The 14,976-nt window shown below is 53.4% G+C and overlaps 5 protein-coding genes across 5 annotated transcripts; 1 reads left to right on the forward strand and 4 right to left on the reverse strand.

Annotated features, from left to right (window-relative positions):
• Positions 1-985: 985 nt before the first annotated feature.
• PC9H_008951 (uncharacterized protein) lies at positions 986-1,738 on the forward strand (the record flags this gene model as incomplete). Its single annotated transcript, XM_036778458.1, has 2 exons — positions 986-1,401; positions 1,459-1,738. 2 exons carry the CDS (start codon positions 986-988, stop codon positions 1,736-1,738), a joined length of 696 nt encoding a protein of 231 aa, XP_036629886.1.
• A 1,459-nt stretch (positions 1,739-3,197) lies between these two features.
• Positions 3,198-3,976, reverse strand: PC9H_008952 (uncharacterized protein; the record flags this gene model as incomplete). The annotated part of the gene is made up of 3 exons (XM_036778459.1): positions 3,198-3,535; positions 3,596-3,605; positions 3,644-3,976. 3 exons carry the CDS (start codon positions 3,974-3,976, stop codon positions 3,198-3,200), a joined length of 681 nt encoding a protein of 226 aa, XP_036629887.1.
• A 2,574-nt stretch (positions 3,977-6,550) lies between these two features.
• Positions 6,551-7,567, reverse strand: PC9H_008953 (uncharacterized protein; the record flags this gene model as incomplete). The annotated part of the gene is made up of 4 exons (XM_036778460.1): positions 6,551-6,900; positions 6,955-7,165; positions 7,221-7,489; positions 7,537-7,567. The coding sequence occupies 4 exons, from the start codon at positions 7,565-7,567 to the stop codon at positions 6,551-6,553; spliced, it is 861 nt and encodes a 286-aa protein (XP_036629888.1).
• A 2,556-nt stretch (positions 7,568-10,123) lies between these two features.
• Positions 10,124-10,814, reverse strand: PC9H_008954 (uncharacterized protein; the record flags this gene model as incomplete). The annotated part of the gene is made up of 2 exons (XM_036778461.1): positions 10,124-10,183; positions 10,236-10,814. 2 exons carry the CDS (start codon positions 10,812-10,814, stop codon positions 10,124-10,126), a joined length of 639 nt encoding a protein of 212 aa, XP_036629889.1.
• Positions 10,815-13,435: 2,621 nt separating this feature from the next.
• On the reverse strand, positions 13,436-14,900 carry PC9H_008955 (uncharacterized protein; the record flags this gene model as incomplete). The annotated part of the gene is made up of 5 exons (XM_036778462.1): positions 13,436-13,766; positions 13,839-14,351; positions 14,405-14,538; positions 14,584-14,734; positions 14,788-14,900. The coding sequence occupies 5 exons, from the start codon at positions 14,898-14,900 to the stop codon at positions 13,436-13,438; spliced, it is 1,242 nt and encodes a 413-aa protein (XP_036629890.1).
• Between the last annotated feature and the right edge of the window lie 76 nt (positions 14,901-14,976).

Genomic DNA, 14,976 nt, shown 5'->3' on the forward strand with positions numbered 1-14,976 from the left:
AGGCAGAATTGGGTGAGTTGCGACCCTTTCCCTGCCCATATAGCACCGAGTACTCACCGTTCACAATAGCGCGAGTCGATCGCATATAACATCACCTACAATGAGATCAAGTAGCCGAGTAAACGGGCGCATACAAGTCACGAAGACGCAGACTTACCACTTTACCCCATCATCCCTTCCCCATTCCTCCCGCCCGACTGCTTCCTGCTGTATCCACTAGCCGCTCGAGTGCGCGCAAGACGAGTACCTCTTTCCTAATGCCACGAACCTCGATCGACGGCCCAACAGCAGCGTCAACGACACCCCCATCCCACCACCGCCACGTCCGCGCTATTGCCGCCCTCGCGACCTTGCGTCGTCGTTCGAAGACCTGCACACCGGGAGATCGTTAGCAGAGGAATGCTAAAGGGAGGAGACTGAAGAGCGTGTCAGCGAATAACGGGGAAGACGACGAGGAGAACGGGAAAGGGCAAACGGAGGGGGACGCCAACGAATCGCCAACGGGGGGGATCACTCACGGCCGCAAACCACGCCGTCACCATCCCAGCACGACCGCCATCGCCCCCAGTTGGGCTCTAGCCTCGTCTACCCGCTGCGAACCACGACGCCGCTGATTCGCCGCGTCGAATCCCGTTTGGTTACGTGGCGAGGATACTGCGGAAGAATATGCGGGTTAGCACGAGGGACGGGCGGAGGGATGGGACATGGGAAGGGGAAGGGAGGGAAGACGAACAAAGAGTTGGGGAGGGAGAGAGACGAAGTGGGAGAGGGAGAGAACGAAGGAGTGGGGAAGCAAGCGGGACACGAAGGAACGCAAAACGGAGGAAGAGGAAGCAACAGAGACGCACCGACGACGGGAATGCGCCACGTCCCTCGATCAACCAATGGCAAGAGTTCGAGCCCGGGACGGGCACTATCAACGGCGTTGCGGGTGTCTGCGGCTGCGGGCTCGAACGAGAAGGGGGAGTTAGTGGGTTAGCGGGTGATGGTAAGGGACGGGGAAGAAGAGGGGAGCGAGAGCGAGAGCAAAACTGAGAACGGGAAAGGGAACGAGGACGAAGGCGAGAACGAAACCAAGAACGAGGGGAATACATGGCAGGGGGGGAATACGGGACGGAGATGCACGAACGAAACGCAAATCGACGACGACGGCGAAGGGACTTACCTCCTCCCCGAACCCACATCCACCACGTCCCACACCTACATCCACGCTCCCGCAGTGCCAGTGAAGACGCTGGGGCTGCGTGCTCGCCCCTCGAGTGCGTTTACGCTTACGTTGGCGTTGGCGTTTGCGTTCGCAGCGAGTCGCGGCGGCGTCAGGATGATATCTGCAAAGGAGTGGGTTAGAGGCGAGTTAGAGGCGTTGGAGGGGTTTGGAGGGATTGGGGGTGTTGGAGAGTTGTGAGTACGCGTTCGAGGTGGGGACGTGGAGGTACAGGCTTACCTGAGTACGTGTAGGATAGACGAGGCCGCAGGACGAGGCCGACGAGAGCGCGATGGGGACAACGATGCCGGGCCAGGCGTTCGATCTGCGAAAGACAGGAAAGAGGGAGGGGTGCGAGAGCGGGAGCGGGAGCGAGGACGAGGTAGAAGACGAGGTGGAAGACAAGGAGGAGGGGAGGGAGGAGAGAACACGGAGGGAGGAGGGGGAGGAGAAGTTGAACCAGGTACGAATGTCGGAGGAGGATGTAGCAGACGTACCGTGGAGATGAAACGAGACGATGCCGTCGAGCGCTGAGGATTGGTAGCGGGGATGGAGAGAAGGGAGGACCTGGATGGAAGACGAAGGGGTGGTCAGCCGAGACGAAAGAAGAAGCAGACGGCGACGAACCTTGGAGCGCAGCTCAATCGAGTCTCGCGCGCGCGAGACTGCTCTACACCCCACGCAATCTCCCAATACCCCATTCCCCATTCTCCCTTCGTCGTTCGTGTCAACGCGCCACCACGGGTCCACGGCGCACGGTCGGCACGGTCGGGAGTCGGCGCAGCGGGGACAGCGCTCAGTGGACAGTGGACAGTGCAGCTGTGAGAGTGAGAGTGTGTGTGAGGGTCAGCGCGCGTCTGTGGAAAGATGGGGGCTGGCTGGCCTTGTGGTTGGGTGCGGCAGTCTACTCGGCGCTGCGGGGGGCGGTGAATCCGGGAATCGAGCAGTTCGAGGCGGGTTCGTCAGTGTTTCGTTCGTCTTTGTGTGCACGAGCGGACGTGTCGCGCTCACAGCACACAACCTCAGCCCTCAGCCCTCAACACTCAGCCCTCAACACTCAGCAGTCAGCAATCAGCCGTTTCGCGGGTCTCACAGCGACTCTGGGACTCAGCGAACGGTCTACGGGTACGGACACTCGGCGGATACAACGAAGGCGGCGGCGGGGTCGAACTCAAGCACACGAGGTTACCGTTGCGCAAGGCTCACGATTTCGGGCGTCAATAGGCTGGCCAGGACTCAGGCATCACACGGATATACTACGAGGCGTGCAGCGTGCGGACAGATCAGAGGGGAGAGCGGCGGCGCAGTCAGTAGACGGCTCGCGACGAGCTCGTTCGTCGTCGAGTTACGCGGCGGGTTTCCTCGTTTACCTGTACATAGCCCGTCGTCTCGTGGACGAATAGACCGGTTTGGTCTTTCACTGGCTTACTCTGTGTGCGCGTCTGGCAGTCCAAGCTCAATATACGGGCGAACTAAGTATCTATCCACTGAGTCCAACCCATTGTCTGGTCGTTCTTTTGCCGACAGACTTCTCACTGGGGCTGAACACTCAAGAGAAGAGTCAAGTGAGAGGATCAAGTGCAAGGGGTATATTCTTGTAAGGTCAAGGGAAGATACAAGCAGGAAGTAAGTGGTATGGGTACGGGGCTTTGGTAAATATGGGGACAGGGGAAATCGGATACCTTACACTCGCCTACCCTTAAAAAAAGAGACAGGGGGTGTCATGAAGAACAGAGTGGATATAGCAGGAAAAAAAGGAGGTACGGGGAACAGAGACGAACTGAAGGGAACGGTGAAGACAATAAGGTGTCGAGGAAGAATGTACAATGTTGCAGAGGAGGTGGCGGAAGAAGTTGCTGTAGTGAGATCAAGATTCAAAAGGTCGGGGTTACGGGGCCATGGAGAGTTGTGGTGCTATCTGAGGGGACGGCGGGAAAGTAGAAATGTCAAATAGATATCCTAGTCAACGAAGGAGAACTTACATACTGTGAGCTCAGTCATCTTCCAGCTCATCCTCCTCCTCCTCCTCCTCCTCCTCCTCCTCCTCCTCCTCCTCCTCCTCCTCATTGTCATGGTCATCCTCAGGACGATGACAATGATGATAATGATGATCATCGTCGTTCACCGCTTTTCTCTGATTCTTACCCCATTTTTTCAAAGCGGAACGAGTTTTGGGGCTAGATGCAAGAGAAGCTTGAGTAGATAGATCTTTCCCCAAATCTGTCCCGCGAGACTCGAAAAAGGCTAAAAGACAACAAGACGCTGGACAGTATTCAAATGCCAAGTCCAAGAATGATCGCGTTGGCCCCCCTATACCGAAACCGTCATCGACTGCAGGCTGAAAGGTATGAGTACTTCTGAATTATAAGAAAAGCTTTGTGTGGAGCTTACCGAGATCCCACTGGTAATCCGTAAGCGGCAGGCCAAGTAGCAACACACTATGAACGCCACCGTGTTGCCTAAGGGGGCGGAGTTTTTGGACTCGCGTATCAGCGTTATGTCCGACTCGTGTAAGTATCCCCTAAGCGCTGCCTGGGAAAGCGTGGTCTTGGAGGCATCCGGAGGAATGTCAGTAGGAGCCCACAAAGAAGTAGGATCAAGGGAACTGAAGGGGACCTGGGGGGCGGGAATGGCGGGGATGGGAATGGCGGGGATGGGAATGGCGGGGATGGGAATGGCGGGGATGGGAATGGTGGGGATGGGAATGGCGGGGATGGGAATGGCAGGGGTGGGGAGGATGGCGGGAGTGGAGGCCCTAAGAAGATTCTCCATGGAGAAGTAGAAGCAAGTCTAGGATAAGGACAAAGTAAGTAAACGTCGAGAACAAATTAATTCATTATACGAACTCCATGGTTGTCAGGGAGACGGGTACATGAAGGTTCTACCGCTTCAACGGGCTTTTCCAGGTCGTCTAGGTCGTCTAGACCGTCCCCTTTACCATAAGGGTTGTTTACCGCCAGGTAACAGGGGAACCCGATAAAACATTGACACGATGAGCGAGAGCGATAAGTTGGCCCTTGGTGCCAAATTTGGCCCAGTGACAGAAACCCTCCAGAAGATGACGAATGAAGAAAGGCTCTCCCCAGATACTCATGTGTGATGTGAAGGGGGACCTCAGGGTCATTCGGCCTCATGAAGTCCGCCTTCTCAAAGAGAACGGCATATTGTTGGCAGAGGTTGATCGTCGCTTTGTCCATGGGAAATGGCATGATTAAGAGGAGACGGTTCCATTGCACAGAGATCCCCCCCACGACCTTCGACCTGTCCCGCAGCTGGGAATCTGTGAGGAGGGTGAAGAGGGTGGTCCCCTGAGAAGTTTGAGTGATTGATGCGTTGTCGTGGCCATTGAGTTGGAGGTTGAATACCATATCGTGTCGTAGGTCCTCAGTAAAAACAGGGGCCCTCTTAAGTGCTTTCTAAAGTGATTCAGGCCTCATGGGAAAGTCCAGGAAACATCTCCATCAAGATAAAACGGCGAGTGAATCACAAATGCACTTCTCTCCCGGTTTTCCTTTTCGACCATTACCAATCACAGGTCCACAGGACGCAAGGAAAGCCAGAACAGAAGGAGATCTCGTTTACGCAGAAGCATTGCACGAGTTTGAGCCAGAGGCGATCCTTGATTCGTGTAACGTTTTCATTTCCGCTTTTAACTTGAGGCTCGGGGGCTTCGCCTGTGTTCGGTCTCTGCATCATCGCGTGCGTGGTGTTCCAGCCCTTCTCCAATCCTCCACAGAGACAGAGCCGGCTTCTCACATGGTATCTAGTACGTAAATTAGGTATTGAAGTATTTACACAACGTATCCTCCTGGATTGCAACGGGCACCCAACGTACTGCCTCAATGCCCCTGTGGGCTAATTTCAACATCGTGTTCCTTTCATTTTCTTCTCTCGCTCTTCGGTTTGCTTGTTTCCCCGTCGTCTCGTTATGTGGGCCTTATTTAGAGTAGAGCCATACTTGAGTTAGTAGGGGAGCTCAAAGTTGGCGCATAAGAATCCGCGTACGCATATGCGCGCATACGGCCGAGGTGCCGTCGATTATGTAATGGTATTTGAGTGTCACATGTCCGAGTAGCGCCCACGTAGCGCTGAACGCAGCATATCACTGTTGAAATAAGCCGGTGAGGTCGCGCGAGTTCCGAGTGAGCAAGTAGATATATTGTGTTTGGCTGGGACTCCAGCAAACGCATAAAGAAAATAATACATGCGCGCGACACGATATTACAGTAGTCACGTGCATCTCCTATACCCCTGTACAGCCAAGATTGCTGAAATCCAACAATCACTTCCATTGATCTACACTGGTCTACTGCAATCATGCCCCGCGCAAGGATCCACGACAAAATCAGGCATGCATATCTCATTCATATGAAGAGACGCGACGGGAAAAGAAGAGACGCGACAACGCGTTTACGATGTGACGAAAGTGTGACATTTACATTTAATTACATAATCGACGGCACCTCGGCCGTATGCGCGCATATGCGTACGCGGATTCTTATGCGCCAACTTTGAGCTCCCCTAGTCTCAGTTAGGTTCTGACTACGTCAATAAAAGGATATCGGCGACAATGGGCCCGTAATATTCCTTCCATGGGCATTGGCTCCAGTTGCAAGATAGTACCTTGGCTTTGCGTTTCGTGCTCGGGTCGGGGAGGCGGTCACTCCTACTTGGTGATGCACAATAGCATCCTGTGCCTTCATGGGTCTCCCCAGACAGCTAATCTTAGGTCAATGCAATATTGTATACGTAGACATCAGTTCGAATTCGAATATTCACCCCGGCACTGGATGCGCAGACGTCCATTGAGTAATAAGCCAACGTCAACAACATACGCCCAGGGCCCAAACGTTGGGAATCTAGACGTGCAGACGTCTATGGAATCCATCAGCAGCGTAGTATAGCCGCTGAAGGCGTCGAAGACAGCGATATCTTGAGGGGACGGCGGGGTGGAAGCGAAAGTCCAAGAACGCACTAAGGCTTGGGATGCGCATGATGCCCTCCTTGCACGCCAAGCGGTCAAACAGCAGACGCCGAGCATCATGCATAGGGGTTAACTGCAGGTAGAGGGGCTCGCAGACGTATCAGGCCGGTGGGTGAGGAAGGGAGGAAAGTCCACGCGTTATAGAGTTATGGACCCGCTTTTGGGTCTGCAAGTAGCTGTAAGTTTGTAAGATTGATAGCCCGAACGTCCCCGTACCCTCTTTCTTCTCTCTTCATCTTCTTCGCTACGCTGAGAGGACCACTCTTCTTGACGACTTGATATTTCCAAAGATTGTCATTCGCACCGTACATACATTGATCAAGAGAAACTACACATTATGGTATCCTATTATCATCTACATTTCATTCTGTCAAGGCCTTCAAAAATTGGTATCTTTTGGAAGGAGGATGTACTTTGGAATAGGGTGTAATGTTGAATTGTTCCCTCCAGTAATTGTAGTTGAAGGACCTCCAACGAACCTTCTGAAAGGTCAAAGCTGCGGTGAGAAAAGATTCAAATACATTAGGAAGCCCTTTGCATAGTTGCTGGGCGGAGAAACTGTTCTTCAAGGCGATAAGTTGTACTGCCATCAGTTGCGGGCTGGGGTCCGAGCCCATGACCTTTGCGAAGTCGTTGTCCCATGGCATACGGCCCCCATGAGCCACACGGACCAAAGTGTAAGCGAAACTGACAACATCGTCCTGAAAGGTAGCTATCGTCTGATAAACCAGGAGTTAAACCAGAAAGAGAGTTGCATTGGACGTACGAAGGCCATGCGCAATGCGCTCTACACCTGAGTAGTAGGGGGAATACCCATAGGTATCCGCATAGTTGAAGGAGGCATTGGGGGAATCCCTGGAAAATCGTGAAGAGCCAAAGTCGATTAACTTGACGCCAGAGCTCGACACGAGGATGTTGCCGGGATGGATATCCCCGTGAATAACCCCTTGCATATGGATGGATGCAAGGATGGGAAGCTGTGACAATAAATTAGTGTAATCCGCAATCAGACACAACGGTCGAACTTGCCACAGTACTGGCGATGGTGAACGCCAGGTCCAAGCAATCAAAGCACCCTATCCCCCCGACAGCCATATCCAGCATGCTCAACAGGGAGCCTCCGGCATACTCTAGAGTGAGATACGCTGTGCCAGAGTGTTCACCGTAGTAATAGTGTTTCAAGATCCCAGGGGTGCCTTGAAGTCGAAGATAAACAGCGTTCTCTTTGCGAAGCTGGCGGACGCTGTGAGGAAGGGCCCATTTGACGACAAATTGACCTCCTTTGTCCTTGTATACATTGCCTAGACAGAAATGAACAGGACGCCACAGTAGAGAAAGGGATCCTTACCATGGGCACCAAACCCCACCTTTTGTGACATGTCCTGAGACAAGAATTAGTCCCAGTCTGCTTTGAGGGGCGAGAGTGGAACCACCGGACATGAGAGATATGCACGTGACAAAGGTCGAGGTTGTTCGACTCGCGAGGTTGTCCAGGGTTGTAATATGGATCCGCGGGATTTTAAAGGATTTTGAACGCGCACCACTGGCACTCAAGAAAGGTTTATTTCAATATAAGTATTAGCTTTTATTGATTACTAGCGGCTAACCCGTGCTACGCACGGTGTAAGAACCAAGTGCTTATGACAGTTATGCATATACAACTAAGTAATAAATGGGTATGTGTCGAAAACTGAATAATAGGACATAAGGCGTAAGGGGAAGACCGTGTCTCGTCCGTGTGCGTGCTAATGAGTATGTACGCTCGTAGCCATCGTGCACTCGCTCCTACAACATTGAGGTCAGTTGCATCTATCTCAAGGCTGAACGAACCTATTAGATATCCCCCGTGTAGGCCTTCAGACCCTCAAAGCTCGTAGCCGTGCAAGACCCGATGCTTGCATCAGTTGTCAGCCAGATCATCGTAGTTCATGCAGCGCCGGTGCGGTAGTCGTGCCCAGATTCAAGGATCCGCGCCCAAACGTGAACCAAGTGGTCTGCGTTGTCGCGCTCGTAGCGAGATTCACGCTTGCAAACATGATTATAGCCTGATGGGGCCCTTATCCGTGCTGACCCCGATGCTGCCCGCAGTCGTTGTTATGATCGCACTTACCACATGCGCAAGCTCGTAGTCGAGTACCTGACATCCTTATGCACACGGCCCTAAGCGCATCTGAAATTGAGATATTCGAAGAACCTGAGTAAGACACACATTGCCAGGCCATAGAGGCGTCCACGATGTGTAGAAGCCGCATAAGCCTGAGTTGACGACCATGTTCGCAATCATAACCGCACGGGTGTTAAGCTCTCGTGCTCCTGCCTATTTGATTCCAAACTGTGTCATAGAGATGGGCCACAATACAATGCTCACCCCTCAGAGCAGTTCTCGTGCTCGTGCTCGTGCCCAAGCTGGAGTGAACCCTGCACCACTATCGCGTACCCGGCTGAAGAGAGTGAATTGAGACGGACAGATGACATGAGGCAACACACAACTGTGGTCTATGTTACCAGAGGCGACCATTTCCCATTCTGGTTGACTGTGTCCGGGTAAGGGTCCTGAGCAGCAGCCGGAGGTATTTGGATACGCGCCGAGGGTACGCTAGGATAAGCAGCATTGCAAAAATTGCTCGTGGCCACGACCGTTCCCGCGCTGGTGCTCATATTCATGGAACCGCGGATTTCGTACGCCCGTACCGGTCTGCTTACAGTCACAGTGGTTATCCACCGCACACAGGGCCTTGGAGAGTGTCGGATGTAAATTAAGAATGTGCGCGCGCGATATAAGCAAATCGCACCTAGTAGAAGCCATAAAGGCGTGCGCGTGAGCCAAAGGTCCCGTTCCGTTGACTTTCAATTTGCGAATGGTTGTCTCGAATCGTTGAGCGCGAGAGAAAGTCAAAGGGATAGCCTCCGTGGTCGTTGGGAGATGCTGAGCGCCAGCAGAGAGCCCAGAGACAATGCGGTACTGCGTAGAGTTCCAGAAATTTCGACGTGTCTCAAGATCTCAAGGCACATGATCGCAAGCTGCAAGAGGGCGAGCAAACGGAGATACATCCAAAAGAGGTCAGAAATGGTCTCGCCAGCCAATCAGCGAGCTCCTTTGTCCCCGTGGGAAAAAATGCATGCTTTTTCTTATATAGATATATATAGATTGGGTGACTTCCCGTAAGGATTTGAAGACGATTTCACATCTTCAAACGCTTCAGACTGCAAGATGCCGATGTGCCGGACGCCACCATCAACGCTTTCGAAGTTCGAAGCAGCAGTTGCCAGTTGCTCGTCTTCAGACTTGCAAGTCTGTGGAGGGGGACTCTGAATTTATCTTCAACGACATTTTACGCTCCGCGCAACGGCGTTAAACCTGAATCGGGGAGCGGCTGCATGCGAGCACCTACCCTATTAGGAAATTCTCATTACACATGTTAATCCTGGGGCCCATTTACACCAGACCTATCCACCTATTGGACTCGCGTTACGGTTTGGAGACGATGAACTGAGACTTCCGAAGAATGGGTTTCAATCCCCGCCTTTATGGGTTTGAAGACGTTTTTGTCTTCAGATTCTTACGGGAAGTCACCCCGGGAAGTCACCCACTCGTGAACCAGCAGTTAAACGACAGCGAGCGCCAAGCTTGCGGTGAGGTGGAATCCAGTTAACCAATCAGCGTAGACGTGCCACGCGAGATAAGTCAGAACCGTTTTGAAAATTCAAACCCAGATCTCCAGTATACACGGTTTGCTCTTCGACGGAGGCCAGTCACAGGACTATGATCAAAGTATGACTACACCGTTTACAAGTGACGTTGAAAGCTGCGGGCATGAAATCACGAAGTGATGCCCGTGGAAACAAGGCTAAATAAATTCTGCATACTTTGGAGGAAGCGAGCTACAGCCGGCGCCGCCCATGTCCATATTACATGAACTCCGTAGTAACCGGTGCTACATCCTCTGGTCTTCAGAAACTGTGACAGAACGATCGGGATTAAGATAGAAGATATTCTAAGTGGAAGGGGGGTAAGAACGGGGAATAGGGGAAGGTCAAGGTACTCACTGTGTTAGAGGAAGAAAGTGCGTAGCATGGAGTGTTACGCAGTGGCGTGGCGCTCCCAATGGAGTTGGAAGACCCAATGGAGAGGTTGCAAGGTACCAAGGCGAAGCAGCCACACTCAAAGTGAGGACCCGTATGATGGAGCGTCCCCTCGTAATAAACTCCAGGCTCGACCTTCACCAGTACCCTACCCAGCAATTCTTGACCTTCGCCAGCAATGGGCAGATCAGCGGCAGGCTGGAGTACAGAGGGAGGGTGAAAGAAGCGCTGGTATGTGTTGCAGGCGTGGCGGAAACGATGGAATTCTGGGGAGTCGGAGACAGGGAAAGTGAAGACAAGGTTGTGCACGATAATTTGCAAAAATCCTTCTCGCTGGATGAGCTCTCCCAGGCGAGACTGGCCCAAAAGCGTTGGGACATCATGGAAGAAAGAGGACGAGGGGTAGAGGTTGGGCGCGTTGATGCCAACCGAGAATAAAGATTTCTGCTGCGATGCAAGCCCACTAAGTTTCAGCATCTCGCAGAACGTGTCCCAGACGAGTTCTGAAGGAGGGGAAATGGACATCTCCGTGTATTCGAACATAAGGTCTTGGGGATTATTACTCGTGGTGGAAAGTTCAGGCAAAGAGGATGAGGGGAGTCCCAATCTCGCCTACAGACAGAGCTTTCGGGGAAGAGCCGGGCGGACTTGTAAGTCGGAGTTAAAACCTCGGAGCATAAGGCTTGCTGAGTCACCAATTCGAAACGTCTCAGGAGGAGCCTGAGGAGGACCATATAAGGACTGGACTTGGCTTAGCGGGCCGATGCCTGAGGCACGGCGTGTAAACACATCATGCATCAGCGGATAATGGGTGACTTCCCGTAAGAATCTGAAGACAAAAACGTCTTCAAACCCATAAAGGCGGGGATTGAAACCCATTCTTCGGAAGTCTCAGTTCATCGTCTCCAAACCGTAACGCGAGTCCAATAGGTGGATAGGTCTGGTGTAAATGGGCCCCAGGATTAACATGTGTAATGAGAATTTCCTAATAGGGTAGGTGCTCGCATGCAGCCGCTCCCCGATTCAGGTTTAACGCCGTTGCGCGGAGCGTAAAATGTCGTTGAAGATAAATTCAGAGTCCCCCTCCACAGACTTGCAAGTCTGAAGACGAGCAACTGGCAACTGCTGCTTCGAACTTCGAAAGCGTTGATGGTGGCGTCCGGCACATCGGCATCTTGCAGTCTGAAGCGTTTGAAGATGTGAAATCGTCTAATGGAGCTTCCCCCATTCATTCCCGTCTACTACTGTCCATCATCCCTTCACCCAGCTATGCAGAAGCCTGAGAAGCGATGCCACTGCATGCCATACACAATTGTCTGAAGAAGACTCACCAGCCTGTCCCTCACCATCAGACCCGGATATTGAGCTTGTCAATAATCGGCCATCACCGAGGATGTTGACATGAACGAGGCAGATCAAGACCAGTGCTTCCCCTACCATGAAAGTTCCCACTGTGGAACTTGAAGACCTTTCTATCTCCAAGGATTCCACTGTTACCGAGCGTGCCGAGCAATTGGTGCCAAGTGAATAAGATCACACCTCCTTCTGTGGACGCCAGAATTCAATGGAAAGCCGGAAGGGTATACTCGTTTAAGCGAGCTTCCGAGCTTTGGCCATGTTTGTTCTAGGCGCGACCCCCAGAAACCGTAGTCTGACGCGTAAACACATTCCAAGATACCTACTTACGAACTAACCTAAACTGTAGCTGTGCAGCTGCGAAACATGTAGTCGAGCCATTGGGTGCAAATTGAACTTAGGTCGTCATCGATTCATCACTCACCTTCATCACCATTATGCCGAACGCACGGATGGCGCAGCAAGCTTGATTGAGCTTGATGTCGATGAATCCCAAACGCGTCGAAGGGAGACTGGTCTGTTGATCGGCTTGTTCGTCGTGTTCGATACATGCTGATGTACCAGGTGTCGTAGGCTCGACTTGACGAACGAAGACGACGTACTGGCGGTGTCGGACCTCAGTCCTTTCATCCCTCCCCATCTACCCCATCGATCCCCTCTATATGTTTGCTTGCTATGGGTTCGCTTACAGCTCGCATTCGCGGCCGGGTCATCTTTGTTCAATCCCGCGTCGATGGAAGATAGCGGACAGGTGGAGCAATGGCATGGGTAGCACGCCATCTTCGCTGGGGGACATATGTAAATGCGACCTTGTAAGTAGCCCTCGTCGTCATCGCAGATTCTCGTATGCTACTCACCTTGTTGTGCAGTGACGCGAAGCGTCGTCGAAGCGAAGCATTATCGTCGTCATCGTCCGTAGTGCGGGGATGTTAGCGTGTCGCTGACTGCATCCCGGCGCAACTGAGCCTCGTAAGCTGCATTACGCCGTTTCCTGTGCTTGTCGGAGGTCGTTTATGGCCGTGTATGCAGACACCTCGCTCGTTCGCCCATCGAATGCAGTGGGTAGCTGTCGTGTGTGCTTCGTCGTTTATGCATCCGTGCGTTGGGGAGTTTGTGCATCAGTGAGTTTGTGCTTTTCGTTCGTGCGTACGTGCATGCTGATGGTGCCACGCAGAAATGCGCACAGACAGATGCGGGTGGGGTGGGCGCACGAGGGCGCAGTGGTCGTTATCATTGTGTTCCGCCCGACGACCTACACTTGAACTTCGGGTGCGGACCGCACACGCGTACGTGAGTACCTGGCCGCCAGTCCAACGCTGCTGTCGTCGCCTGCAATCTACGGGTGAGTGAACTGTTCTGCTTCATGCAGTCCGACCGCGACTGACCTTTTCTCTCAGTGCCAACCTACTCGTCTACCATGGCCGTGAGCTACGTCGACGTCTCGTACGTGGTGCCGCTGTCTGTGTTCATCGGTGGGGTACATCCCTTCCTTCCTTCCCCGTCCTCCGCCGATTCGCCTGCCTGACCTGTCCGTGTATCCATCTTCACTTATCTAGCTCGCTCGCCGCTTGCCTGCGTGGCAGCAGTCGTTCCAAGCGAGGGTGCGCTCGTGTATCAATAGCACGTTCGTTCGTGCCGTGTGTGCGGTACGTTCATTCTCTGCTTTGTCTCTGGCTGACACCTTTCCTACTGCAGCAATCTCGCTGCTCGGTCCCTCGCCGTGGTCAGTTGGCACACATGCTCAATGTCGAATCATCCTGGTCGCGTCGACGCGTGTGCTAACGTCTCCAAGGGTTCGTGTACGTGGTCTATCCTGGCCTTGCGGGTCGCTTACTGACTGTCCTCCCTCCCCTCGCTCCACGTTCGACATCCTCTCCATCATCGTCGCCACCGCTGTACAGCCCCCAGCGCCACCCATCCTCGCTCGTTCGTCGGCTGTCTGCCGCCATCGCATCCTCCGTAAGTTGCCCCGTCGTCGCCTCATGCCCATGTTGCATCGACTGACGCCTTCCATTGCACAGGCCCGCGCGATACGCAGTCGAGCGTCCGCGCTCGTCGTTGCGGTCGTTCGTTCGTACATTCCCTCGTACGCTCGACTCTTGGATGGGTGTCGGATGGATGTGAAGCCAGCGAGCATCCCTACCAAACCGAAACGAATGGAATAGCAAGGTAAGTAACATGTTCTGCGCAAATGTACGAGCACGCACTTACTGGGCAGCCACGCTCAGACAGACAGACAGACAGACACTCCTGTCGTCGAGTATTCGCATCGGATCCCCGTTCGAGCTCGATCTCGACGACGACGGCGTGTGGGGTGCGTCGACCTCAGTGTCCTCGGTATGTGCGTCCCCTGCGATTCGCTGCATCCCCGTCTCCATCCCTCTTCGTCTTCGTCTGCATGTCTTCATATGAACGCGCCCAACGTCGATACGTTGTGTACTCTGCGCGTTAGCTGACCATTTCCCAGCCAGATCTCCCTCGTCTTCATCCTTGTCGTCGTGTTCGCGTTGGCGTGCGTGCGTGAGTTCATTCGCAGCCACGAACGGCACACTGGCGCCTTCGCATGCGGATGTGCTCACCTTAGCGCAATCCACCCACTCCCGTCCCTCCACCCCACTCCTCCCGCTAGCGCCTCCACACGAAGCCTGCCCGCAACGCAAGCTCCCATGTCGTCGCACAGTGTCGATTCCCGCCCACGCACCGAGTTCCCCCCGGCCTCGAGTTCTTCGAGGACGCAGATCAGCGCATATAGCATCGATTGGCGGGGTTTTCATTACCTTGGGTCGGGTTCTTTGAGGGTAAGTTTTCGACTCGACGGTCTAAATTGGAGTGATGCTATCGCCGAGTGGGTCGCCTTCCCAAATTTCGATGATATTGCGATGCTGATTCGTTTGTCTGCAGCCTTTCCTGACTACGGGATGGGTCTCCTGACATGATTGATTACAGTTGTACTTACGTAGACTCTCGACGTGAGGGCTGGGCCAATATCCTTCACGTGGCCCTCATTGGCGTCCACGGCTTCTCCGCCACTGCTGGCACCAACCCTGCTGGCACCGCAGGAAACGTCGTCTTCTTGCACCTCTTCATCGCCGCATTGGCCCTTCAACCTTGCAACCCAACTCGTGAGTCTTGCGACAAGGCACGATCATTGTGTACTTACGATTCATCTGCGCATCCACAATTCCTACTACTCGTGATGCATGGATCGGAGCCGATGTCAACTGATTCGGTGGAGCTAACTCGTGTACCCTCTGGCGAGCATTTGCTAGCCATGGCTTGGGTGTCGGTGCTGCTAACCACCGAGACTCGATGACCATCCCCGCCGGCTGCTAATTTATTGCATTTCTTT

Source organism: Pleurotus ostreatus (genome assembly GCF_014466165.1).
Source record: "Pleurotus ostreatus strain PC9 chromosome Unknown scaffold_6, whole genome shotgun sequence".
NCBI classification, from domain to species: domain Eukaryota; kingdom Fungi; phylum Basidiomycota; class Agaricomycetes; order Agaricales; family Pleurotaceae; genus Pleurotus; species Pleurotus ostreatus.